This window comes from Lepus europaeus, chromosome 11, assembly GCF_033115175.1.
Source record: "Lepus europaeus isolate LE1 chromosome 11, mLepTim1.pri, whole genome shotgun sequence".
In the NCBI taxonomy this organism is placed as follows: Eukaryota; Metazoa; Chordata; class Mammalia; order Lagomorpha; family Leporidae; genus Lepus; species Lepus europaeus.
The window spans coordinates 117,146,288-117,173,579 of NC_084837.1; the positions used below are offsets into that span (position 1 = coordinate 117,146,288).

At 41.9% G+C, this 27,292-nt stretch overlaps 1 protein-coding gene across 1 annotated transcript; it reads right to left on the reverse strand.

The window, feature by feature from the left end:
- On the reverse strand, positions 1 to 27,292 carry LOC133770417 (zinc finger protein ZFP2-like). The gene is made up of 7 exons (XM_062206558.1): positions 27,206 to 27,292; positions 23,424 to 23,567; positions 4,445 to 4,571; positions 4,110 to 4,199; positions 3,914 to 4,015; positions 3,171 to 3,260; positions 1 to 2,162 (listed from the first exon to the last, which is right to left on the reverse strand). Exons 2-7 carry the CDS (start codon positions 23,508 to 23,510, stop codon positions 490 to 492), a joined length of 2,169 nt encoding a protein of 722 aa, XP_062062542.1. The 5' UTR covers positions 23,511 to 23,567; positions 27,206 to 27,292; the 3' UTR covers positions 1 to 489.

Here is a 27,292-nt window from a genome sequence, read left to right on the forward strand (position 1 = left end):
AAACACTTCACAAATACAATGGCTCAACAGAATATTTATTTCTATATGGTGTAAAGCACAAAAAATAAAGATGGGGTATATCTCTACCACAAGAAATTCCTGTTGTCTTTACTCACAATGGCCTTTAACCATATATGGTCATCAAGGCATCCTGGCATTCATATACAGTTTAGTCACACAGGGCATGAGAAATCAGTGGACCACATGGTCTTCTTTCTCCTCCCAGGCTTGGATATAATGTCCATTACTCCTTGGCAGTACTCTGTTATATGGTGCCCAATAAAAATTAGATAAAAAATAACAACAACCCTGGGCTTTTTAAACTATAGCCACTGTTTGCCATACAAGATGTCTCCCCAGCATTCTCTGAAGTTTAGTAAGGTGTTAACTTGTTTATGCAATAGGCTTTCTTAAGTGACGTTTCTCAAGCCTGTTGAGGTTTGACTTCTGGTTGAAACACTTCCTATTATATTTACATTCTTAGGATTTCTATCTTGTGTGAGTTCTCTGATGCATACTGAGGTGTGATTTCTGGCAAAAGGTCTTTCTACACTCACTACATTCATAGGGTTTCTCTCCTGTGTGAGTTCTCTGATGGACAGTGAGGTCTGACTTACGGGAGAAAGATTTCCTACACTCACTACATTCATGAGGTTTCTCTCCTGTGTGAATTCTCATATGACTGCTGAGGTAGGACTTCCGGCAGAAGGTTTTGCTACATTCGTTACATTCATAGGGCTTCTCTCCTGTATGAGTTCTCCGATGGACAGTGAGGTCTGACTTTTGATAGAAAGACTTCCTACATTCATTACATTCATAAGGTTTTTCACCTGTGTGAGTTTTCTGATGTAAAATAAGGTTTGACTTTTGGTAGAAAGATTTCTCACATTTGTTACATTCATAGGGCTTCTCGCCTGTGTGGGTTCTCTGATGCCTGATAAGGTTTGACTTCTGGTTGAATGATTTCCCACATCCATTACATTCATAGGGTTTCTCACCTGTGTGAGTTCTCTGATGAACAGTGAGATCTGATTTACGGGAGAAAGATTTCCTACACTTATTACATTCATAGGGCTTTTCTCCTGTGTGAGTTCTGTGATGTATAATAAGGTCTGACTTCTGGTAGAAAGATTTACTACATTCATTACATTCATAGGGTTTTTCTCCTGTGTGAGTTCGTTGATGACTGCTGAGGTTCGACTTCTGGCAAAAGCTTTTGCTACATTCATTACATTCATAGGGCTTCTCTCCTGTGTGAGTTCTCTGATGTACAGTGAGGTCTGATTTACGGTAGAAAGATTTCCTACACTCATTACATTTATGGGGCTTCTCTCTTGTTCTAGGTTGTAAAATAAGGTCTGACATCTGGTAGAAATATTTCATATATTTGTTATAATCATTGCATTTCTCATCTATATCAGTTCTGTGGTTTCTACTGAGGTTTGACTTCAGACTGAAAGGTTTTCTAAACTCATTAGATATATATGGCTTATCCACTGTGTATGCTCCCTGATGTTTTGTAACATATGCTCTCTGAATGAAGGGTTTCTCATATTCAGAGCATTTACTGGATTTCTCTCTTATGGGTACTTTTTGATGGTTGGTCAGTTTAGGCCTTATATAGGTTTTCCCACATATACTATATTCAAAAGTTTTCTTTTCTACCTGAGCTATCTCTTGTATGACGAAAGCTGATGTATCACAGGCTTTCTCATACTCATTATATTTATATGAGGTTCCTCTCATATGAACCCTCTTAGGTGTAAAGAACACTGCCGCAGTGTTGAAGGTTTTCACTTGTCCTCTATATTCAAACTCCTGCTGCTTATTTTGATTACTGTGATGCTTACCAATATACTTAAGATGTCTGAAAACATTTCCAGTTCTCTTATGGTCATCAGGCTTCTCTGCAGCATGCATCTCTCCAGGTTCTCTACAGATATTCATATTCTGACATATAATTAACTCTTCAGGCTCCATTCCTATGTAGTTTCCATTATTTATAATCAGTTCTGAAATACAGTTAGAATTCAAATTGAATGCTTTTCCTAATTCAACTCTCTGCTCAGTTGCTGAGTTACTGTTAGAGATTACAACTTTCCACAAGTGCCTGTCTTGACTTTTCTGGCTGGTGTCAATTACATCATCCACTTTCTGGACATCTAAAATGAGAAAAAAATAATAATTATAGCCATAGTCAGATCCAAGTATTTATTATGGAATGTTCAAATAAAGAAAGTTTCTTCCTATGCTAGCATTAAAGATTTTTGTCCCTACTACTAATAAAATAAACTATTTCTGCCTTTTTTTCCAAAGCTGAATTATGTTTTTCTCTTCTTCACTTAAGTTTTTTTTTTAATATTGTAGGAAACAGTCAAAATATTCACCTACCACCTAAATGTAGTTTCCTAACTATAATTTTAAGGTACATGCTTTTCACATACCCTATATTTTAACTGTTGTTTTCCTATATTTTTTTATTTATCAGTCTTTTACGGTGTTTTTCTGATTCTCTAGCTTTGATGATGGAAACAGGAATGGCTGTGAGCATCTATGGTGGTTTACAAATGAAAAATCACTCCCCACCCTACATGAAGACATCTTCCAAATTCCTAATTTAAAATAGTAACCTCTACTTATCAGAAACATAACAGGTACAGGAATCTGTTTTCAAGCAACCTGGGCAAACAATCCCAGCCAGTCTAAAAAATTGGTTTCACAACCCAGGATGTGACCATCATATATGAAAAGTCTTTCTGGCCCCTTTAGAGATCAACAGTCCTGACATTCTCATAGCCTTTCCTTATATGTAAGCACTTCCTTGACAATTCATTTCTTAATGTTTCTGTTCCATGGACATTCAGGTTTCTCCTTAGTTATACAGAAAATGGAAGCTTTTATAAAGTCCTCTTTTTTTTTCTTTTTTTTGCTGTTTTAGGAAAATTTTTCTACAAAGAAAAGGGGAAAATGATAACATCAAACTCTGCTGAGACAGAAATTTGAGCCCTTCAACATGATTCCTTGGTTCACTTGGGTTTGAGAGTCAGGATCTCCTCCTGGTCCTCCTCCCATTTCCAGGACTTCTGGAAACAGGATATTTGAAATAGCTCAACATGGCCAGTACTTGTGTTCTGCTCTTCCTGGCCTTCCTACCCAGTATGAAGACTTACCTGGGAGGCTCTGGCCTGGGGATTCTCCCATCCATGTCTCTACTTCTGGCTCCAAGTTGGAGATCACCTCAGGTTTGGGAATGCACTGCCCTGTTAACAGGAAATCAGAGTAAAAATGTGCCTATGCTGAATCTACCTAGCTTCACTAATTTCTGATGTCTAGTTATACAAAGCTCATACTTTGATCTATTTCCCCATTAGTTCCACAAATGACTTTTTCATAAATACATGGATTTTATTTTTACTATCAGTCTGAAACCAGTATTTCAAAGTTGCATCTCCAATGGAGATGTACACCTTCTACTGTTAACTATATCCACCTATCCTTCAAACTTAGAAAACAGTCATCTCAAAATCAAGGTAGCGCAAATAAAGAACTACTCTATAGCTGCCTTCCCTAGGGCATTTCTTAAAACAGTACATCCCACTTTCTCTGTCTCTCATCCTAGAAAACACTCCTTGTGGTTCTTATCTCACAATTACATAAATTTACTGTTATTCTCTCTCAAAAGAATTTTAAAATCCCTTTAAAAGGAGACATATTTGTCTGACTACTGCTATCCCAACAACTGAACACCTACAAGCTGCACAATTAGCAAGCATTGAATGAATTAATGTATAAACAAGTGGGAAAAAGTCCATTAGAATGGAGGAAAGAAGGACAACTGAGCATTTAAAGTATTTGATCAAGTAAAAGTCTAAATATGACAGATGGATTGAGGTTTTTAAAGAAAATACTCAACCAAAAAAAGGCAGAGAGGTAGGTTTCCATGTGAGAGCCATCCTCGGAGATTGTACAATGCATGTATCTGATGTGTGACAGAAGCTGTCTTCGGGTGTGGAACCTGGTGGAAAAGATTACTGAGAACAACTCAAAATGGCCAGTATCTGCTGGCCTCCACTCTTCCCATCCTTCCTGCCCATTATGCAATGACTGACCTAAGAGTCTCTCGTTTGAGTTTTCTACCAGCCATGGCTCTTCCCCTTGCTCCAGCTTCAGTATCATCTCAGGCTTGGGAATGCAGTGCCCTGTTAATAGAAAATAATGTAGAGCTTTTTCCAAACTGCTAACTTGGGTCTTTCGAAGAATTAAAATATTATGGTTTCTAGGATTGTGCAATGTAGGAACCAGTGACACTTTTTATTGGAAAGGAGTGAATGTTAAAATTCTTTAGTGCCTGGAATTACATACCTAAACAGCATTAAAGCTTATAAGCATTGATATATTTACTAAGAAGAGTGTTGCTCCTGGGAATACTGAGATTTTTACTCACCCAAAGACACCAAGCAGCTGTAGGTCTCTAGCATCACATCCCTGTAGAGGGCTTTTTGAGTATCATCCAGATCTTGCCACTCTTCCCAGGTGAAGTTAACAGTCACATCCTCAAATGACACCAACCCCTGTAACGGCACATTTCTCCTCAACTCATTATCCCTGGGATTCACAAGAACATGAAACCTCAGAGTTCACTCTTGTGTGTATCTTACATATACCTAATATAAGATGAAGTTTGTTTTGTATCTTGTATATGTTGTGAAGAAAGGTCACAGAAGAAACATATTGGCTCTGTACTAATTAATTAACGATTAAAAATATCATAACATTTCCATTAGAGATATAGAAATGTCTTTGTTGCCAGGGATAAAAGCAAGATAAAAATTCTCCTCCTCCGAGAGAATGATCCTGTGGGGGAAGCAGGACACACAGCAGACTCATAGAATGGCAAATGCCCAAAACAGCACTCCTGCCTCAGAATCAACCCTTGGGACATTGGGATCTGGCTAAAAGGTCCATGAGAGTCTCACAGGCATGGAAAGCCATGACACAGTGGCAAAAAACAATCTAAATCAGGAGATGGGAGGTTTGCGGGTGGGAGGGAAGTTATGGGAGAGGAAAATTCAATGTAATCCAAAAGCTGTACTTTGGAAATTTATATTTATTAAATAAAGTTAAAAACAAACAAACAAAAAAAATTCTCTTCCTCCAAGGAGATTATGATCTGGTATGAAGGTAGTAAGCATAAATACATACCTGGACTAACATGTTAGAAGAACTTAGAACACAAGTTAAATATAAACCAAGGTAACAAGTTAAGAAGTACTATAAGGCTGTGTTTCATGGAAATAGCAAAGATATTTAGATCTTCTACAAGAATGTGTGCTCATGATTATGAGATAACAAAACTACTGTCATGGAAGTACAAGAAATAAGCTACATCAATGTAAATACAAACTGCATTATGTCTAGATGAGTGTTTCCTAGATAGACTGAAGAGAGAGAGAGGTAGTAATGAGTCCAAAGAACTGATTACCTAGTAACTCCACATCTAAATACTTGATCAGATTTACATTTTAACAGTAATCTCTTGGGGCCGGCACTGTGGCATAGTGGGTAAAGCTGCCACCTGCAGTGCCAGCATCCCATATGGGTGCTGGTTCAAGACCTGGCTGCTCCACTTCTAATCCAGCTCTCTGTACGGCCTGGGAAAGCAGAAGATGGGCCAAGAACTTGGGCCCTTGCACCCACATGGGAGACCGGGAGGAAGCTCCTGGCTTCGGATTGGCACAGCTGTGGCCATTGTGGCCATCTGAGGAGTGAACCAACAGATGGAAGACACCTCTCTCTCTCTCTCTCTCTCTCTCTCTCACTCTCTGCCTCTCCTCTCTGTGTAGAGCTGACTTTCAAATAAATAAATCTTGGGGTGGGGGGAAACAGTAATCTCCTGAAAAGATAGTGGGGAAGGGCTTACAGGAGAGAGAAGAAAATAAACAAGGTGAGACATGACCACCTACATCAGGATGTACAGCAATAATACAAAATAGCAAATTAATCATAATAGGGAGAAAAGGATTAGCAGCATCATAGTATGGTAGCAATTTACTCTGCATAGGACAAGGGGAGTATTTTTTTTTTTTTAAGATTTATTTATTTATTTGAAAAGAAGAGTTACAGAGAAGCAGAAGCAGATGCAGAGGCAAAGACAGAGAGGGAGAAAGAAAGAGAGATCTTCACCCACTGATTCACTCCTCACGTGGCCACAATAGCTGGAGCTAAGCTAAGCTGAAGTCAGGAGCCAGGAGCTTCTTCTGGGTCTCCTACATGGGTACAGGGGCCCAAAGATTTGGGCTATCTTCTACTGCTTTCCCAGGCCATGTCAGAGAGCTGGATCAGAAGTGCAGCAGCTGAGTCTTGAACCGGTGCCCATGTGGGATGCCATCATCACAGGCAGAGGCTTTACAGCCATGCTACAGCACTGGTCCCAGGGGAGTATTAAATCCAGGCTGTCTGAATAAGCAGATAGGCAGATATCGATGCTGTCAACTGGAAATGGATAAAAGGACAAAAATATGATGGGCAGAATATGATGAGATGGAATTTGGTCAAATCATGTTTGAAGTTCTTGGGACCAAATATGCACATGTAGAGACATCCACCTGGCAACTAGATACAAAACCTATGTTCAGGAAAGTGATATGAAAAGAAGATAAAGATTTGGTAAGCAGCATAATTTTAAGACTAATCAAAGTGATCAGAGTAAATAAAATGGCTCAAAGGGAAGCTAAGAGATTAAAGGGAGCACAAAGAGACAAAGCAAAAACCAAGTCCTCGGCCCCTGTACCCATGTGGGAGACCTGGAAGAAGCTCCTGGCTCTTGGCTTTGGATCGGTGCAGCTCCAACCACTGCAGCCATCTGGGGAGTCAACCAGTGGATGGAAGACCTCTCTCTCTGTCTCTACCTCTCTCTGTAGCTCTTTCAAATAAATAAATCTTAAAAAAAAAAAAAAAAAGTTGCTCTAGGAATAAGGAAAAATTCAGTATTAAGAAGTCTTTTAATATATTATAAATTTATACCTCTATGAGAAAAACACCAGTAATCATCTATAACTGAGAATATGCTTTTTTTTTTTTTTTTTTTTAATTTTTGACAGGCAGAGTGTACAGTGAGAGAGAGAGACAGAGAGAAAGGTCTTCCTTTTGCCGTTGGTTCACCCTCCAATGGCCGCCGCGGTAGCGCGCTGCGGCCGGCGCACCGCGCTGTTCCGATGGCAGGAGCCAGGTGCTTATCCTGGTCTCCCATGGGGTGCAGAGCCCAAACACTTGGGCCATCCTCCACTGCACTCCCTGGCCACAGCAGAGAGCTGGCCTGGAAGAGGGGCAACCGGGACAGGATCGGTGCCCCGACCGGGACTAGAACCCGGGGTGCCGACGCCGCAAGGCGGAGGATTAGCCTGGAGAATATATGCTTTAAAATATGATCCCACTTAAAATAAAGATCACCAACAGAAGAAGATTCAGGGCAGTTTTTCCTTAACATGGAACTGACACATGTCAAATCTAAGCAGAAGCTGTAATGGTCACACACATAACACCATGTTTTCCCTCAGACATGAAGACCAACAATGTTCAAAATGGAAATGATCCTATCTAGGACTTTTGGTAATGCAAAAAGAAATAAATGTTCACCTGAACCAGGAATAAGTATTTGCTGCCAACCTATCTGGTAAAACAATCAGTATCCGGACAAAACAAAACACCACTGACAATAATAACAAGCAGTGCAAGGACAGTGAACTGCTAAATTCCAAAGCATTAAGATACAGTAAATAACTTAGCATAAACACTAAATGTCTAAATTAGTAAAAAAAATGACTAAATATTTATTAACAATGTTGCTTAGATACTATTACCCAAATATGACAACTGTAATTAGGTAAAATAAATGTAACTTGTTAAACCATATAATGTGCACATCACAGACTTAAACCTTTAAGAAAGATAAGATGGGCAACAGAATGATAGTAGTATATCTCAGTTAATGGTCACTTCATTTGTTAAAGACTATAAATAAAGTATGGAACTCATGACAAAAACAAGCAAATTTGCAAGCCAGAATGGAAGAGAATACAGAAGGGAGGTAAAGCAATATGGCAATTGAGTAACATGCTTCAGCAAACATCTCAAAGAAACAATTTCAACAGCTATTCACATACCAAACCAACTTCACTGGCACAAGAGAAGCCAAGTGAGAGATCACAGCGCTTACTTTTAGAACAATAATGAGAAAAATGCATTTGAATAGGCAGGGAAAAAAAGAGTTGTCCATATTACTCCTCTCTCAGCTCCTAGTAGCACAACACGAAAAGAGATGCCATGAATCCCACTTGATGGAGGAAAAGTTGATTAGACCGAGACCTAGACCTTGGACTTAAAGAACAGTAACATGCCTGCTTTGGTAAAACCCAGTGCTAGACAGTCCCCCATGTCCCCTACCCAAGTCCATTACTGCCTGACTAATCCCTTGCACCCCATCTCTGAGAGATGGGAGACAACAGAACAAGACTCCAGCTGTTGGGAGTAAGGTGGCCAAGGGCTTCGCCTCAAAGTTCAGCAACATGCCTAGAGTCAGATGGAGTCCCACAGCCAGTATTCCTAGGCAAATGCTAACAGCTGGAGCCTCTAAATGTGTTCTAGCATTAGCCAGAGACCTGCACCCAGGTGGGCAAAACTGCTTCAGTCGACATGACTGCCAGCCTTGGTCAGGCATAGTGTTGCAATCCTAAAACTGCTGCAGTTATATTATACAGCTTAGAGTCAGCCTGGGTGGCAGCCAACGAACTGCCTCTACCATCCCATCCTCAACCTTAGGCACACAGCAAAGAATAACATTTTAACCACAGTGGAGCGGGGGCAGGAATGTGAGCTCAGAAGCTTCCCTAGAAGCCAGTGTCATTCCTGCTGCAATGAGAGCAAGCAACAGAGTCTATCCCCAGGCCAGTGTGAGCAGATGGTGCTTCTAGATCTACTCTGGACAGTAAAGAACTGCACCTTGGTATGATGGATTTGTATTTTGGCCTGTACCACGCCCAACCTCACACACACCTGGTGTCTATTTGCCTGTGGGACACTAGGCTTAGTGTCAGCCTAGGCAGGCAAGGGAAACTGCCTTCACCACCCCGCCCAAAGAGCAAGGAGCAAGAATCCATCCACTAAAGAGCAGAGTACCAATGTGACCACGAAACCACATCTTGCAATTCAGTGCAGGGTTACTGAAAACAACAAGGCCCTAACAGCAGGTATTTGAAGGCCAATGCCTGTGGACAGAGCCTCTAGTCTTGCTCCATGTCAAGTGGAGATTACAGAACCTCACTAACTGGACTTACACAGTGGCCAACACCACTTGCGCTTCAACCTTAGGCAACAAGTTCACCTCTGGAGTCGGAAGCTCAATACAATGAAGACCATAGTCTTACTCCTGTGCAGTGATCTTGGAAGGCTATGAACTCTGGGCATGACCTAGGATTGTGGCATTGGTGGCAACTGGACCACTCATTCCTTCCCTCCCTCAACTCCAGACAGTATAACATGGAGAGAATAATTGCTTGAAGGTTATGGTAGGTCAATCAAAAGGCACTGCACAAAGAACTGGAGGAGGCGCTGCTGGGAACTGCACATCCTTCCTAGAATTCAGCAAAGTCATAAAGCGACCTTAACTATGACTCTATCACTCAGAGAACTCAAAATACCCCTTTGGTACAACCCCTCTGGTACTCCAGCTGGCACTTCCACAACCCAGGAGGGCAGGAACCTCTGTATCCTAACCTTACTCTACAGGCTACCACTGAGACACACATATCTGTAGAAATATTATGAAGAGAATCACATGCCCCTATTGATACTGCCATTGACTACAATGAAAGATACAAGGAAAATATATTACAGCATTCAACTGGAAATAAAGCCAAAACAGCTTACCAAAGTGATACCTTAAGATGTATCTTCACAATGAAGATTTTTACCATCAAAACTACACTTTTTTTTTTTTTTTTTTGGACAGGCAGAGTGGACAGTGAGAGAGGGAGACAGAGAGAAAGGTCTTCCTTTACTGTTGGTTCACCCTCCAATGGCCACTGTGGCCAGCGCACTGTGCCAGTGCACCATGCTGATCCGAAGCCAGGAGCCAGGTGCTTCTCCTGGTCTCCCATGGGGTGCAGGGCCCAAGGAGTTGGGCCACCCTCCACTGCACTCCCGGGCCATAGCAGAGAGCTGGCCTGGAAAAGGGGCAACCGGGACAGAATCCGGCACCCCGACCGGGACTAGAACCCAGTGTGCCGGCGCTGTAGGCGGAGGATTAGCCTATTGAGCCACGGCGCCAGCCCATCAAAGCTACACTTTAAAAAGTGACAGAGGGTGAGTAGTTGGTACATCAGTTAACATGCTGCTTGGAATGTCTACATCCAATACTAGAGTGCCTGAATTCCAAGTCCTGGCTTAACTCCTGATTCCAATTTCTTGCAAACGCATATCATGGGAGTCAGCAATGATGGCTCAAATTCCTGCCATCCTTAATGAGTTCTCAGTTCCTGGCATGAGCTGCTGGCACTTGAAGAGTGATCACAAGATGATAGCTATCTCTCTTTCTCTCTATGCCTTTCAAATAAATAAGTTTAAAAAATAAGTGACAGATACGATTGATCTGATGTGAACACCAACAGAGGGACACAGACAGTATAAAAAATAAGACAGGTCAGTGCTGCAGCACAACAGGTTAAGCTGCTGCCTATAGTGCTGGCATCCTATGTGGGTGCCAGTACGAGTCCCGGCTGCTCCTCTTCTGATCCAGCTCTCTGCTATGGCCTGGAAAAGCAATGGAAGATGGCCCAAGTCCTTGGGCCCCTGTACCCACATGGCAGACCTGGAAGAAGCTCCTGGCTCCTGGCTTTGGATCAGCACAGCTCTGGCCACTGCAGCCAATTGGGGAGTGAACCAATGGATGGAAGACCTCTCTTTCTCTCTCTGCCTCTCCCTCTCTCTGTGTAACTTGTACTTTCTAATAAATAAATCTTTAAAAAAAAAAAAAACTGTAACAGAAAGTTGTCCAGTCACATTTAAATGAAACATTAGACCAACAGATTTCTCAATAAAAATCCAGGAGGGGAAAAAATAATCTACTTCAAGGTCTGGCACTGTGATGCAACAGATTCAACTGCTGCCTTCTATGCTAGCAACCAACACGAACACTGATTTTTGAGTCCCACTGCTCCAAATCTGACCCAGTTCTCTGCTAATGCTTCTAGGAAAGCAGCAGAATGCCCAAATACTTGGGACCCTGCCACCCATGATGTGGGAGACCTGGATGGAGTTCCAGGCTCCTACCTTCAGCCTGGCCCAGCCCCAGCTATTGCAGCCATTTGTGGAGTGAAGCACTGGATGGAAGATAACTCTCTCTCGGTCGCTTTCTCCCTCTCTCTCTGTAACTCTGCCTTTCCAACAAAATAAATCTTATTTCAAGCTATGAAAAAAAAAAAAAGCAAACTGCTAACTAAGACTACTATACCCAGAAAAGCTATCTTTCATAAAAGGAGAAATAAAGACTTTACAAGATAAGCATTAACAGGGAATTCATCGCCACCAGATCTGGAAAGGGAGTCAAGATGGCTGTATACAGAAGCCCAGCATTTGCCTCTTCCTCCTCCAAGAAAATGCAAAGCAGCTAATTCCAGAGGTGACAGCCCAAGGAAGAGAGCTTGAACACAGTGAGAGAACAGTGAGGACACTGATGGCAGGACTAGCAGCACTGAGAGAAGAGCAGAGCCAAACCAACAGTGTCTGAAGTCCTGGCCCCCGATTCCCTGTTGTAGGGGGAAAAGGGAACAAGAGACCATCAGCAAAGTTCATCTGTGTGAATTCTTTACATGCGCAATCCTTCCTAGAGAGGAATCCTGTCACCACAGACCAGTGGCTTCATAAGAAGAGCTCCCTGGAAAACCCAGACACTTTGCTCCAGAACAGGAACTCACATTGCCTCCTCCCCTAGCCCTCACAGCAAGGGCTTTTGCAGTAAGGTGCTATCTTGAGAGGGCAGCCACTGTCACAATACTGTGCTAGGAGCCTTGCCTACCTTCTTCCTAAGAATCCCCAGGGACATCTAGCATTCAAGCAAGGCAGACTAGGCCCCACAGGCCCAGTGGGGCCCAACAGCAGTGGCAATCCCAGAATAATACCCAACATAATGCTCTACCTCAGCACATAATGGGACCAGAACAGCTGGGACAGCCAGCCCCAAGGACTCTGGAAGCAAGGAGGCTTACCTCTCAGAGTCAGGGAAAACCCCTCTCACTGCCTCCTTTACTCCAACCACTGAAGCACTGCAGATTGAAGTTGGAACCTGTGTACATGGGAAGATTCAGGTTCCTGTGCATCTACTGAGTCTTAACTACAGAGGTTCAGTGCTCTCTGCACACTAGGGATGTTGCAGTAGCGACTAAGTTTGCAATAGTGAAGTTACCAGTGCTCTGGACAGTGTGCACATCTTGGTAGGTGAAGACCCTGAAGATCCCTGGGACCATGTAATCACTCTCAACAGTGAATCAGCCTGCACCCACTGGCATGTGTAAGGTTAGGGAATAAAATCCACACCAGTCTGCTCCAATTCCCTTACCCCCACTAATAGTAGCCACAGGTGTTGTACCACACTCATTACAAGTGTCAAGCTGGACTCCTGCCCCTCCTATGAAAAGTGACAGGATCTTTCTGGCCCCACACAGCACATGACCTTGGGGCTCTCACTTATGCCTGATATGCCCTGCCTACCCTAGATACACTGCTTGTGAGGATTTGGAAATGGGCTCTTTGTGCTTGCCTAAAGCAGCACTTTGCTCCTGCCTGCTGAGGTTTTTGGCCTAGTTTCTGTGCTCTTTCTAGGCCCAGTGTGAGGATCAGGGCTCTAGACTTTCCAATAGAAGCTGTCAGATTTTTTGTGCTGCTGCTCACAGGTTGCTTGGGCCCAAGATTTCTAGACCCAAGCCACCTCAGCAAGCAGCTCAGACAGTGGTACAAGACTGCTTTTTCAGCTTTCACAGATCTAAAGTCACTCTTGAAGATTCAGCCATTCTCTCAGACAGTATCTCTGTCTGCCTCCTCTATCCAGTGTTAATGCAATTCGTGGAACTCTGAAACTGGGTAGTGATTAGGAGTCCCTAAGACCATCCAGCTCCTGAAGCCAGCACAGATCTCACAACTCCAGCTCCTGACCTGGATATTGCTGGGAATCTCTGTGCCAAGCATACATATAGCACCAGCAAGCCCTGCTTCCAACACCTGAGAAGCTCTTCACACCAGTCCCTCCTTCAGAAAATGGCTAGGGACTTGTGTAGCAGACATCTCAGTGACCACAGGGAGCCACAAAGACAGCCCAGATTTCTGATATGGCCACTATCAACTACAGCAAATAAAGACACAGGTAAGCTATACTAAAAAAACCCAAGCAGAACTAGTTAAAGCACTCTATCAAACCAAAACCCAGACAGAGGCAACAACATCTCCAAGAAAAATCTTACATCAACAAAAACCATCTTCTAAAAATGACAGCTCTCCCAGATGCACAAAAATCAATGCAGAAGGCCGGCGCCGTGGCTCACTAGGCTAATCCTCCACCTGTGGCACCGGTACCCTGGGTTCTAGACCCAGTTGGGGTGCCAGGTACTAGTCCCTGTTGCTCCTCTTCTAGTCCAGCTCTCTGCTGTGGCCCAGGAGGGCAGTGGAGGACAGCCCAAGTACTTGGGTCCCTGCATCCGCATGGGAGCCCAGGAGGAAGTACCCGGCTCCTGGCTTCAGACTGGCGCAGTGCCGGCTGGAGCAGTCATTAGGGCAGTGAACCAACGGAAGGAAGACTTTTCTCTCTGTCTCTCTCTAACTCTGCCTGTCAAAAAAAAAAAAAAAAAATCAATGCAGAAACACAATAAATGTGAATAAGCAAGGCACTATGAGTCCCCAAAAGGAACAGCATAATGCATTAGTATGAAACTATGAAGATACAGAGATTAACAAAATACTTAATTAAAAAGAATGATTATGAGGTTACTCAGAGATATAAAAGAATACAGATAAACAGTTAAATGAGATTAGGAAATTACTACATGACATGAATGAGAATTTAACAGATACGGAAGAAGACTCAAACAAAAATATTAGAAATGAAATACTCAGTAAGTCAAATAAACCAAATACAATGGAAAGCCTCAACAACACATCAGAAGAAGAGATAGAATATGTAATCTAGAAGATGGATCTTTTAAAACACCTCAGTCAGCAAAAAAAAAAAAAAATTGAAAGAACAAAAATAGTACAGAATCTCTGAGCTAACACCAAAGGACCCAATATGTAAGTCTTGGGAATTCCTGAAGGCAGGTTAAAAAAAGACTGGTTTAGAAAATCTATTTGATCAAATAATACCAGTTCATCAATTTGAACAAAGATATGAACATCCAAATATAGGAAGCACACAGAACCCCAAATAAGCATGATCAGAAAAAGATCTCACCATGACACATTAGAGTCAAATAATTTTAATTTCAACAGTAAAACATAAAGAAATCATCCTACAATTTGCAAGAGAAAAGTGTCAGGTCACTTTTTTTTTTTTAAGATTTAGTTTATTTATTTGAAAGACAGAGTTACAGAGAGACACAGAGACAGAGAGAGAGAGAGGTCTTCCATCCAATAGTTCACTCCTCCCAGATGGTCGAAATGGCCAGAGCTGCTCCAATCCGCAGTCAGGAGCCAGGAGCTTCTTCTGCGTCTCCCACGTGGGTGCAGGGGCCCAAGCACTTGGTCATCTTCTACTGCTTTCCCAGGCCATTAGCAGAGAGTCAGATCAGAAGAAGAGCAGCCAGGACTAGAACCGGCGCCCATATGTATGCCAGCGCTTCAGGGCAGGGTTTTAACCCACTGTGCCACTGTGCCGGTCCTGTCAGATCACTTTTAAAGGAACTCCCATCACACTAACAGAAGGTATTTCAACAGAAACCCTATTGGTTAAGAGAAAGAGATATAGTTCAAGTTCTGAAACAAACAAAAAACTATCAATCCACAATACTTTACCCAGTGTAGCACTCACTCATAAGTAAAAAGGAAATAAAGAACATACATGATAAGCACAAATTCAAAGAATTTATCACCATCTGGCAGTCTTACAAATGATACTTAAGGATGTGTTAGATACAGAAACAGACAAAGGCAATGGGCATCAAAAAAGAATATGAAGATAGAAAACCTAGTAAAAGAACAAAAAGAATACAAAGAAAAAAGGATATTCAAAGCAAACAGGAGTAATTTTTATGGAAAAATGGCAAGATCAAATCATTACTTATCAATGATAACTTTATAAACAGACTAAATCCTCCACTAAAAATATACAGACTGAATAAAAAAAAAAAGACCAAACTATTTGCTGCCTACCAGAAACACACTTACATCAGTAAAGAAACACAGACTGAAGATTAAAGCATAGAAAAAGTATTCTACACAAATGGAAAAAATAAGAAAAAAACAGACTTAAGAGAAAAAACTATGCAACAAAAAGGGGTAACTGGGGCTTGCACTGTGGTGTCACAGGTAAAGCCATCAGCAATACTGACATTTCGTATGGGCACACGTTTAAGTACTAGTTGCTTCACTTCCGACCCAGCTCCCTGCTAATGTGCCTAGGAAAGCAGAGGAGGATGGCCCCAAGTCCTTTTAGGAGACCTGGAAGAAGCTCCTGGCTTCAGATCAGCCCATCTCTGGCCATTGCAGTCATCTCATGGGCACTGAAAGAGAGGATGGAATCTCTCTCTCGTTCTCTCTCTCATTTCTAATATTTTTGTTTGAGTCTTCTTCCATATCTCTCTGTGTAACTCTGTTCTTCAAATAAATAAATATTTAAAAACAAAGGTATGACCACTGAAATGTAAATACTAGGATCCCCAGTTTAATGGATCCAAAAGAAAATATAAGCTCTAATACTGGGGCTGGTGCTGTGGTGCAGCGAGTTAAAGCCCTGGCCTGAAGCGTCGGTATCCCATATGAGCACCAGTTCTAGTCCTGGCTGCTCCTCTTCTGATCCAACTCTCTGCTATGGCCTGGGATAGCAGTGGAAAATGGCCCAAGTCCTTGGGACCTGCACCCATGCGGGAGACCTGGAAAAAGTTCTTGGCTTTTGGCTTCGGATTGGCGCAACTACGGCAGTTGTGGCCATCTGGGGAATGAACCAGAGGATGGAAGGCCTCTCTTTCTGTCTCTGTCTCTCTGTAACTCTTTCAAATAAACAAAATAAATTAAAAAAAAAAAAACTCCAATAAAATAATAGCAGCAAACTTTAATATCCATTTTCATTAATGGACAGATCAACCAGACCAAAAAATCAACAAAGAAATAACACAGCTCATCTGTACTACAGATCAAGTGGGCCTAACAGGCATCTATAGATCAATCCATTCCACAGCTGCAAAATACACATTCTTTTTTTCAGCACATGGAAAGTTCCCTCGGATTGAGCATGCAGGTCATCAAACAAGTTTCAGCAAATTAAAAGACAAGCAAATAATATTATGTATCTTTTTTGACCACAATATAATGAAGATGAAATGAACAATAAAAGAAATTTCAGAAAATATACAAATATATAGACACTGAAAAACATGCTCCTCGGGCTGGCACTGTGTCATGGCAGGAAAGCCGCTGCCTGCAGCGCCAGCATCCCATATTGGCACTGTGAGTGCTGGCTACTCCATTTATGATCCAGCTCTCTGCTATGGCCTGGAGAAGCAGTACAGATGGCCCAAATGCTTGGGACCCTGCACCCATGTGGGAGACCTGGAAGAAGCTCCTGACTCCTGGCTTAGGATCATTCAGCTCCAATCGTTGCGGCCATCTGGGAAATGAAAAAGTGGTTGAAGACCTATCTCTCTTTCTCTGCTTCTCTGTAACTCTGCCTTTCAAATAGATAAATAAATCTTTAAAAATAAATAAAAAATACATAAACAACCCAAAACTACAACTCAAGGACCTAGAAAAAAACAAACCAAATCCCAAATTAGAAGGAAATAAATAATAAAAATTTAGGAATAAACATAATTAAAATTTTAAAAATAATATCAAAGATTAGGAAATGAAGAGCTGTTTTGTTGAAAAGAAAACATTGGGGATAGCACTATGGCGTATAAAGTGAAGCTGCTGCCTGCAGTGCCAGCATCCCATATGGATGCTGGTTCGAGTCCTGGCTGCTCCTCTTTCAATCTAGCTCTCTGCTATGGCCTGGGAAAGCAGTAAAAGATGGCCCAAGTCCTTGAGCCCCTATACCCCATGGGAGACCAGGAAAAAGCTCTTGGCTCCTGGCTTTAGACTGGCCCAGCTCTGGCCACTGCAGCCATTTGTGGAGTGAACCATTGGATAAAAGACATCATACTCTCTCTCTCTTTCTGTCTCTCTATATATAACTCTGCTTGTCAAATAAATAAATCTTAAAAAAAATTTTTTTTAAACTAAAAAGAAAAAAAAAGGTTACTATGTAATGATCAAGGGACCAATTCAACATTATACAGTGATTATCTATTTATTAAATGCCAGATAAATTTTATAACACAAAAATTAGACATAAAGGGAGACATAAGCTCCAATACAGTAACATTGGAAGACTTCACCCTACTTTCATCAGTAGAAAGATCAACCAGACAACAAAAATAATTATCTTGATACTATATTATAGATCAAACTGACCTGACACAGAACATTCAACAGCTGCAGGATACATTCTTTTCACCACCACACTGAACAGTCTCTAGAATAGGTTATATGTTAGGTCAGTCTCAATAAATTCAAAAAAACTAAAATTGTACCATACATCTCTTCTGACCATAATGTAATAAAATTGGAAATCAACAACAAAAGAAGCTCTAGAAATTATATTAATACATGGTAACTGAACAATATGCCCATGAAGGGATAAAGAAGGGCATCACTGAAAAAAATCAAGAGCGAAATTTAAAAATTCTTCAAAGTGAAAATGAAAGTACAACATACCAAAACTATGGAACACAGTAAAAGAAGTACTAAAATGGATGTTCATAACAGCAAGCAGCTACACTGAAAATCAAGAAGATAACAAATAACATAACACTGCATCTCAAAACACAAATAAATCAAACCCAAAGTTAACAGAAGGAAAAAAGTTATAAAACTCAGACTAGAAATAAATGATACAGAAACTAAAAGCTCAATATCAATATGAATGGTTTTTTAAAAAAGATAACATCAATAAACCCTTCACTAGACTAACCAAGAAGAAAATAAAGACTCAGATAACTTAAATCAGAGATGAAAAGGAAGATACTACAGAAACACAAAAAAAAGTTAGGGAATATTATGAACAATAATATGCCATAACACTGGAAAATCTAGAAGAGATAATAAATTTTTAAATATACATAACTTACCAAAAGACACAGAAGACATGAATGGGCCAATGAAGAATGATACTGAACCACTATTAAAACTGCTTCCAACAGAGAAAGCCCAGGACCAGATAAGCCTTACTGAATTCTATAGACATCCAAGGAAGGACTAACATCAATTCTTCTCAAAATATTCCAAGATATTAAAAAATGAGAGAACCCTTCCAAACACATTGTATAAGGCCAACATTAGCTTAATTCCAAAATCAGACATGGATACAACAACTTATAGATTAATATCCTTGATGAACACAGATGCAAAGATTCCCAACAAAATTCTAGCAAATCAAATCTAGTAACATCAAAAAGTTCATTATAATCAAAAGAGATTTAATCCAGGAATGCAATGAATGAAAGATAAAAATCATGTGATTAAACAGTTGCAGATTTGCATTTGATAAGTCAGTACCCATTCATCAAAACAATCCTGAACAAATGAGTTACAGGAGGAACATAATTCATTACAATAAACACTATATACAGCAAATCCACAGCCCACATCACATGAATAGAGAAGAGCTAAAAGAATCTCCTCTAAGATCTGGAACCAGATAAGGATATCCACTCTCACTGCTCTTATTCAATATAGTAATAGAAGTTTTAGCCAGAGTCATTACAAGAGAAAGAAATAAAAGGCAGAAATAAAAGGAATGCATGGAGTCACAATATCCTTGTTTGCAGATGACATTATTCTGTATAAAAAACCCTAAAAATTCCATTAAAGAGTACTGGAATTGATAAATTCAGTAAAGTGACAAGGTACAAAATGAACTAGGTAAAAACAATCCCAGTCAAAACAGCTACAAAATTACGTTGGAATAACTTTAACCAAGTTTGTAAAAGAGATCTGTAAGGGAAATTATAAAATAATGAAGAAACTTCAACTCTCCAAGACAAGAAAACACCTCGAGTATTAATGGATTGTAATAACATTGTTAAAATGTCCATATCCCCCAAATGATTTACAGATTCAGTGAATTCCACATCAAAATAATCATGACATTCCTCACAGAAAAAACATCCTAAAGTTCATATGGAAGCACAAAGAACCCAGATAGCCAAAACAATCTTGGATAACAACAAAGATGAAGGCATCTAGGCCGGCACCGCGGCTCAATAGGCTAATCCTCCGCCTTGCGGCACCGGCACACCGGATTCTAGTCCCAGTCGGGGAGCCAGATTCTGTCCCGATTGCCCCTCTTCCAGGCCAGCTCTCTGCTGTGGCCCGGGAGCGCAGTGGAGGATGGCCCAAGTCCTTGGGCCCTGCACCTGCATGGGAGACCAGGAGAAGCACCTGGCTCCCGGCTTTGGATCAGCGCAATGTGCTGGCCGCAGTGCGCCAGCCGCAACGGCCATTGGAGGGTGAACCAATGACAAAGGAAGACCTTTCTCTCTGTCTCTCTCTTACTGTCCACTCTGTCAAAAAAAAAAGATGAAGGCATCACAATATCTGATTTCAACACACAGTATATAATTATTTTAACAAAAGCAGCATGGAACTGACTTTAAAGAACAGAAAAGACCAATGAAACAGAATAGAGCCCAGAATGAATCCACGCATCTATAGCCAACTGGTTTTCCATAAGGACGTCAAAAAAATACACTGCAGAAATAAATGGGGAACGGCACTGTGGCACAGTGGGTTAGAGCCACGGCCTGCAGAGCTGGCATCTCATATAGATGCCAGTCAAGACTTAGCTGCTCCATTTCCGATCCAGCTCCCTGCTGATGTGTCTGGGAAAGCAGCAGAGGTTGACCTAAGTCATTGGGTTGACCTAAGTCCTGCACCCACATGGAAAACCCAAATGGAGCTCCTGACTTCAGCCTAACCAAGCCCCAGCTGTTGCAGCCCTTTGGGAAGTGGACTAGCAGATGGAAGAACTCTCTTCTCTCTCTCTAACTCTGCCTTTCAAAACAAGTAAAATAAATCTCAAAACAAACAAACAAAAAACTACACCAAGATTAGAATGCAAAGAGGTTAATGAGAAAATGAAAAGAAACAGTGTGAGGAAAACAGGATAATCATATGCAGAAGCTTAAAACTTGACCCTTTACTTAGGAATCTATTTAAAAAAAACTCAAAACAGATCAAAGATCTAAACATAAGACCTGAAATAAACTACTAAAAGAAAACACAGCAGCAACACTTTTTTTTTTTTAGATTTTTATTTTATTTATTTGAAAGACAGAGTTACAAAGAGAGGTAGAGCCAGAGAAAGAGAGAGAGAGAGAGAGAGATCTTCTATCTGCTGGTTTACTCCCCAAATGACCGCAACAGTCAGAGCTGAGCTGATCCAAAGCCAGGAGCCAGGAGCCAGGAGCTTCTTCCGGGTCTCCCATATGGGTGCAGGGACCCAAGGACTTGGGCCATCTTCTACTGCTTTCCCAGGCCATAGCAGAGAGCTGGATCGCAAGAGGAGCAGCTGGGACTTGAACCGGCGCCCATATGGGATGCCGGCGCTGTAGGCTGCCTCTTTAACCTGCTACACCACAGTGCCAGCCCCAGCAGCAACACTTTAAGATGTCAACAATGTTAACCATTTCTTGGATATGACCCAAAAAGCACAAGCAACAGTAACAATAGATAAATGAGATTAGATTACACTTAAAAAGTTTCTCTAACAGCAAGGGACACTATCAAAATAGTAAAGTGACAGCACAAAGAGAGGGAAAAAAATAGTTGCAAACTATTCATCTAGAAAAGGGATTATAGTTCAGAATATATAAGGAACTAAAAATAAAAAACACCTCAACAACACAAAAACCAAAGAGCTAAGAAATGGGCAAATGATCTAGACATTTCTCAAAAAAAGAAAGACAAATGGTCAGAGAGAACAATGGGTTGGGGGGCTACTAGGATGCAGAATCCAGGCCTCATCAGGAATGTTCTCTATCCTCAGTGAAGCGCCCATTGATCTGTGATGATGGAAAATCCCAGTGCTTTCAGCAGTCACATGGAAAAGGAAGGATAAAACTGCCATTCTGAGGGTCCAGGGGGCCTCAACAGATGAACACTTTTCACTTTAATACTGTTAAATTCTGAAGACCTGAAGGTTACATTCAAAGTAAAAAAAAATAAAAGTGAAAAAAAAAATAGCCGTTTCTATTTATTCTCATCTTGTTCAGGACATAGACAAAGCAGAGGAAGGGGCCTCAATATAAGATCTCAGGTAAAAAACTAGAGATTCTGTGATCTGTTATCAAGTGGTACCATATACGTGAAACTACAGATTTCAGTGCAGCCTGGAAATCTTTAAATAAAAATAAATATTTTCCCAATGTAATAGAAATTACAGACCCAGAGATCCAAGAAGCTCAGCCTATAGATCACAACCTGCATAGCAAAGGATTAATGTTTCCCAAAGAAGAATCTGCCCTTTGCCCAGATCATACGACTTTATCATTTAGCCACTGGAATGTCTTTTAAAGCTTTGGGACTTTGTGGCACATGGACAGTCTATGCTTACAAGATGATTTATCAGGTAAAGCCAGCGTTTGAAGTGCCAGCATTCCGTATGGGTGCCAGTTCCAGTCCAGGCTGCTCCACTCCTGATTCAATTCTCTGCTACAGCCTGGGAAAGCAGTGGAAGATGGTCCAAGTCCTTGGGTCCCTGCAACTTCGTGGGAGAGCATGAAGAAATTCCAAGCTCCTTGGCTTCTGATCGGCGTAGCTCTGGCCACTGCAACCATTTCGGGGAATGATTCAGCAGATGGAAGAACTCTATCTCTTTCTGCTTCTGCCTCTCTGTAACTCTGCCTTTCAAATAAATAAATAAATCTTATCAAGAAAAAAATAATTTACGGTGCAAGCCTTCAGGCATATGTTACCAACTCAAACTCTGGATGGCAACAGAGGTGGCCAGTCATATTTATGTGACTGAATCCCACTCAAAATGCTGAACACAGGTTCCAGTGAGATTCTATAGCTGCTATTGTCCTGGGGGCATTTTAACCATTGTTGTTGGGAGAAACAGCAATGATGATATGGTAGAGGCCTTGGCCTTTTAATTAACCTTGTTTCTAACTGACATGATTAAATTTGTAGTAGAAACCTTCCCAAGGTCAGAAGAATCTGGGACTAAAATGGGATTGTTACTATGTGTCTGTGAATGCTTCAACTATGGTTACTATCTGCTTATATGTAACCACTTCAGGTTCTGCTTGCTAATATAGAGGAATAGTGTTAATCCTTGCCAAACAGCATATGGCTTAGTATGTATGTGAAAAAAAAATCATCAGTAACTAGGTTGTATGCTGTGCAGTATTGTAGCCATCATGTAACATTAGAATATCCAATCAAATGTACCCATGTAACCATATAAGGGAGATAAAGAGGCTAAAACCATATGTAAGGAAATACCCTCTTTGTTCTGGGCTCAGGCTTTTTGATAAGAAGTTCCACCTGGGCCTTATGCCGGCATAAGTCCTTGGGCCCCTGCACCTGTGTGAGAGACTGGGAAGAAGCTCCTGGCTCCTGGCTTTGAATCGGCACAGCTCCGGCCATTGCAGCCAATTGGAGAATGAACCAGTGGATGGAAGACCTCTCTCTCTCTGCCTCTCCTTCTCTCTCTGTGTAACTCTAATTTTCAAATAAATAAATAAATCTTTAAAAAAAGTAGAGAAAAACTTCCCACTCCATCATCTATGTGAGCAGTGAAGATGGTGTTTAAGACTTTGATGCCAGCAAGTTTTCATGACAATTTGTCATGCTGTCCTCTTAGGTTCCACTAAGTCATGCAACATGTGTGACTATCCTTTAGCCACAGCATCAGAAAGACCAGAGACAAATTTCCAACTAACTTAAAAGACAATAAGGTCTTATAACCTGTCTATATCTATGTGTCAACTTTATCTTGTTTATGTCCAGTTCCCTGAAGCTAAATTTTACTTATTTCAACATTTTCATTTTAAAGCACAGGCCCTAAAAAGCTCTCACAGTAACAATGTAAAATAAAGTAAATGATATGCAGCCAAACAACTCACCAGGGACTTGTACATTTTTCGTTGTTCTTGGAAACACATGGAAAACTCTGGAAGCACAGCTGGGAGAGATGAATGGAGCATAATCATGAGAGAAGTGATATGGTGTGGTTCAAGACTCTCCTTCCCAAAACTCTATTCATAAAGCTGCAAAAGACAAAATAAAAGCCTCCCTGTGGGATAAGTCTTTTATGTCTCAAACTAAGGCAAAAAAACCCCACTGGAGATATACACAGGTCCACTACTTGATAAAAAATTACACATATAATTCTTGGGTAGATGAAAACATCTATTGCCTACTGATTTAGCAACAATTTCTAACCCCCAAAGAAATAAATAATTTAAAACAAAGGAAGAAACACTATTCACTAAAATTAGTGTTAAAGAAATATACTTGGGCTGTATAAACAATCAATCCTTATTAATATAGGGTTACCATACAGGAATCCCTATGACTGCATCCAGTACAACACCTCTTCCCTTTGTATAACTCTCTTTTTTCACTATGACTGTATTTATTTTATTTGAGAGGTAGAGTTACAAATAGATGGAGGGAGAGACAGAGGAAAAGGTCTTCTATCCACTGGTCGACTCCCCAAGTGACTGCAATAGCTGAAGCCAGGCTGATCCAGAGTCAGGAGCCAGCAGCTTTTTTCTTCCAGGTTTTCCATGCAGGTGCAGGGACCCAAAGACTTGGCTCATCTTCCACTGCCTTCCCAGACCACAAGCAGAGAGCTGGATGAAAGAGCAGCAGCCAGGACACAAACCAGTGCTGATAAGGTTTACCACACCACAGCGCCGGTTCCCCTTTTATATTACTTAACCTTTATGAAAAGCATACTGCTTGGGACCTGCGCCGTGGCCTAGTGGGTAAAGCCGTCTCCTGCAGTGCCGGCATTCTATGTGGGTGCTGGTTTGAGTCCCAGCTGCTCCACTTCTGATCCAGCTCTCTGCTATGGCCTGGGAAAGCAACAGAAGATGGCTCAGGTCCTTGGGCCCCTGCACCCGGAGGAAACTCCTGGCTCCTAGCTTAGGATCAGCACAGCTCCAGCCATTTTGGCCATCTGGGGAGTGAACCATCAGATGGCAGACCTCTCTCTCTCTCTCTCCCTCTCTACCTCTGCCTCTCTGTAACTCTGCCTTTCAAATAAATAAATCTTTAAAAAAAAAAAAAAAGTGTGCTGCAATCTAACATAGTTTTCCACATTTGTAGAGGAAGAAATATATGCATGTGTATTTCTTTAGGTACACTGTTCCATTACTATCTCAATGACGCACCTTCCTGTACCCAAAGTCCTCACATAATGGCCTCTTACAATGACATGCGCTTTGCTATTTGACTTGTTTCTGTCAGTTAGACATTAGACCTATGTTTGGTGCCTGCCTTCTTGGACACATATTGTGAAAAAGCCTGGGTTTACCTTGCTGATACAACAATCTGTAGAAACTGCCAGACCTAGGAGCAAAGCCATCTTAAATTAACCAGTTTCAGTCATAGCACCAGAAGACTAAAGCTTCATTTATGATCCAAACTGCAACAGCACAGAGACTACCAAGCTGAATCCAACCCAAAACGTGGATCCAGAGAGCTACAATTAAAACCGGACTTTCTTTGATCAGTAGTCTGAGTTGGTTCATTATACAGCAAATACTAACTGGCAAATCTAATCACCCAACACCAGACATATTTCAACAAAAACATGAATAAGAAAAATTCTTAAATTACAGGTCAAAGACAAGCAAGTGAACTTCACAACCACAGGTACAAGTAGTGAAAATCACAATGCATGTCAACTGAAGGGACTTCAGTGAGATTGCTGGCACTAGTAGACATCACGTGAATCACAGCAGGCAACTGTTTACACACTAGCAGACTGTTGTAAGTTTACTTAAATATTTAAATATTTATAATAAAATCCCTGTTTAAAACATAAAATCTTTTTTTTTTTTTTTTTTGTTATTTTTGACAGGCAGAGTGGACAGTGAGAGAGAGACAGAGAGAAAGGTCTTCCTTTTTGCCGTTGGTTCACCCTCCAATGGCCGCCGCGGTAGCGCGCTGCGGCCGGCGCACCGCGCTGTTCCGATGGCAGGAGCCAGGTGCTTATCCTGGTCTCCCATGGGGTGCAGAGCCCAAACACTTGGGCTATCCTCCACTGCACTCCCTGGCCACAGCAGAGAGCTGGCCTGGAAGAGGGGCAACCGGGACAGGATCGGTGCCCCGACCGGGACTAGAACCCGGTGTGCCGGCGCCGCAAGGCGGAGGATTAGCCTGTTGAGCCACGGCGCCGGCCAAAATCTGTTATTTTTAAGAGGGCATTGTACTTACATCTGATAAAAATGGCTCAGATCAGAAGTGTGATGCAGCCTAATGTTCCCTTTCAAATAATGTAAAATAGCCACATATGATTTTCCTGCAAGTGATTTTCAAGGACTGGTTAAAGGAACTAACTTGGAAACAGTTCTGTAATTAACCCCCTTAGACCAGAAATCCACAGAAAATTAATGACTGGGAGTAAAAAAGGAATAGGCATTTTTAAGGCAAGGTATTATAAAGCCATATTTACGCTAAATGAATTATGTTTCACGATAATAATCTCAAAAGCAAAAGCAAAATACATAACACTAGCTAAAAAGAATGCCTAGCATTTACAAAACATGCACTTCTGGGCAATTTACATCTCCTCAAATTCAAATTTTTACATCTTAAAAGGCAGAAGACCCTGGCAAGCTTTTCTTGAATTACCAAGAGGAACAGTCAGGAAAGAGAACATTAGTAGCGTACCTCAAGAAGCCAAATTTCGTGGTAGACTAGGTTTGAGAAAACCCAGGTTCTGGACACAATGAGGGAAGGCTGAGTGAACGGAAGTGTGTTAAACACAGTAGAGAGATCCTCTCAGGTGTGACAGGGCACCCCTCCCCTCCACAACACCCCTTCGCTAAGTCACATTTCCTAGGTCCTTGCCTATTCTGTTTAATCAACCTCATCTCTCCCTTCTGAAAACTGGTCCAAATCTTTCCATATCAACGTCTTATCCAGGCTGAACTACGATCAACCAAATGTTGTGCACTCAAGAGACTAGGATTAATAATTGCTTGCGCCAAGAAAAGCTGGGATCTCCACTTCCTGCGGGGCTCTTCTGCCTCTGCTCTGAAGCAAGCGAGTGTTCAGGCCCAAGGGGTGGTCTTCTACGTACGGAGTGTACTAACTCTAACATCTCCTTCATTCCGAATAAAAAGGGACCAACATCCAGTACTCCACTCTCCCCCTTGGAACTTACTGTCCCTGGAAAACAGGTACGGCCAAAACGTCTATAAACTCAAACGAGGGGCGCCAGGCAGGCTACACCAAGCACCAGAAACTTCCCAAACACTACTGCCACATAATGAGACCCGGCATGCAACACACAGTGGTCTCTCTGAAAGCAGGGGAAGGGACAGGTCACTGACACTATCGTGCCCGTCTCAGAAATGCACACGCAGCGGCAAAGCTGGATCGTGCACTCTCGCCGCCGGCACAGCCTTCCCGCCCATCCCCATCCCAACGCCGCTTTCCGGAGTTTCCGGAGAGTTTCCGTACTTCTGGAAGAGCGCACCCGACCTCCCGTCCGCACTCTCCTGACAGAACAATCGCAGACAGCGGCGCCCCAGGGCCTCTCCCAGAGCGCCCCACCTGTGGATCCCACGGCCGCCGGTCAGGTACCGCCGCCTGAGACGCCCCCGATGTTTCTCCTCCCATAAACCTCCCACTAGGGCCCCGGGGGCTCCCGCTTCACTCTCGCACCCACCTTCTGCCACACAGGATATAGCCCCAGAACCGCCGAGCCGCTTAAGAAACCAGAGGAATTTCCGTGCGGAAGATGGCGGGAGTGGGC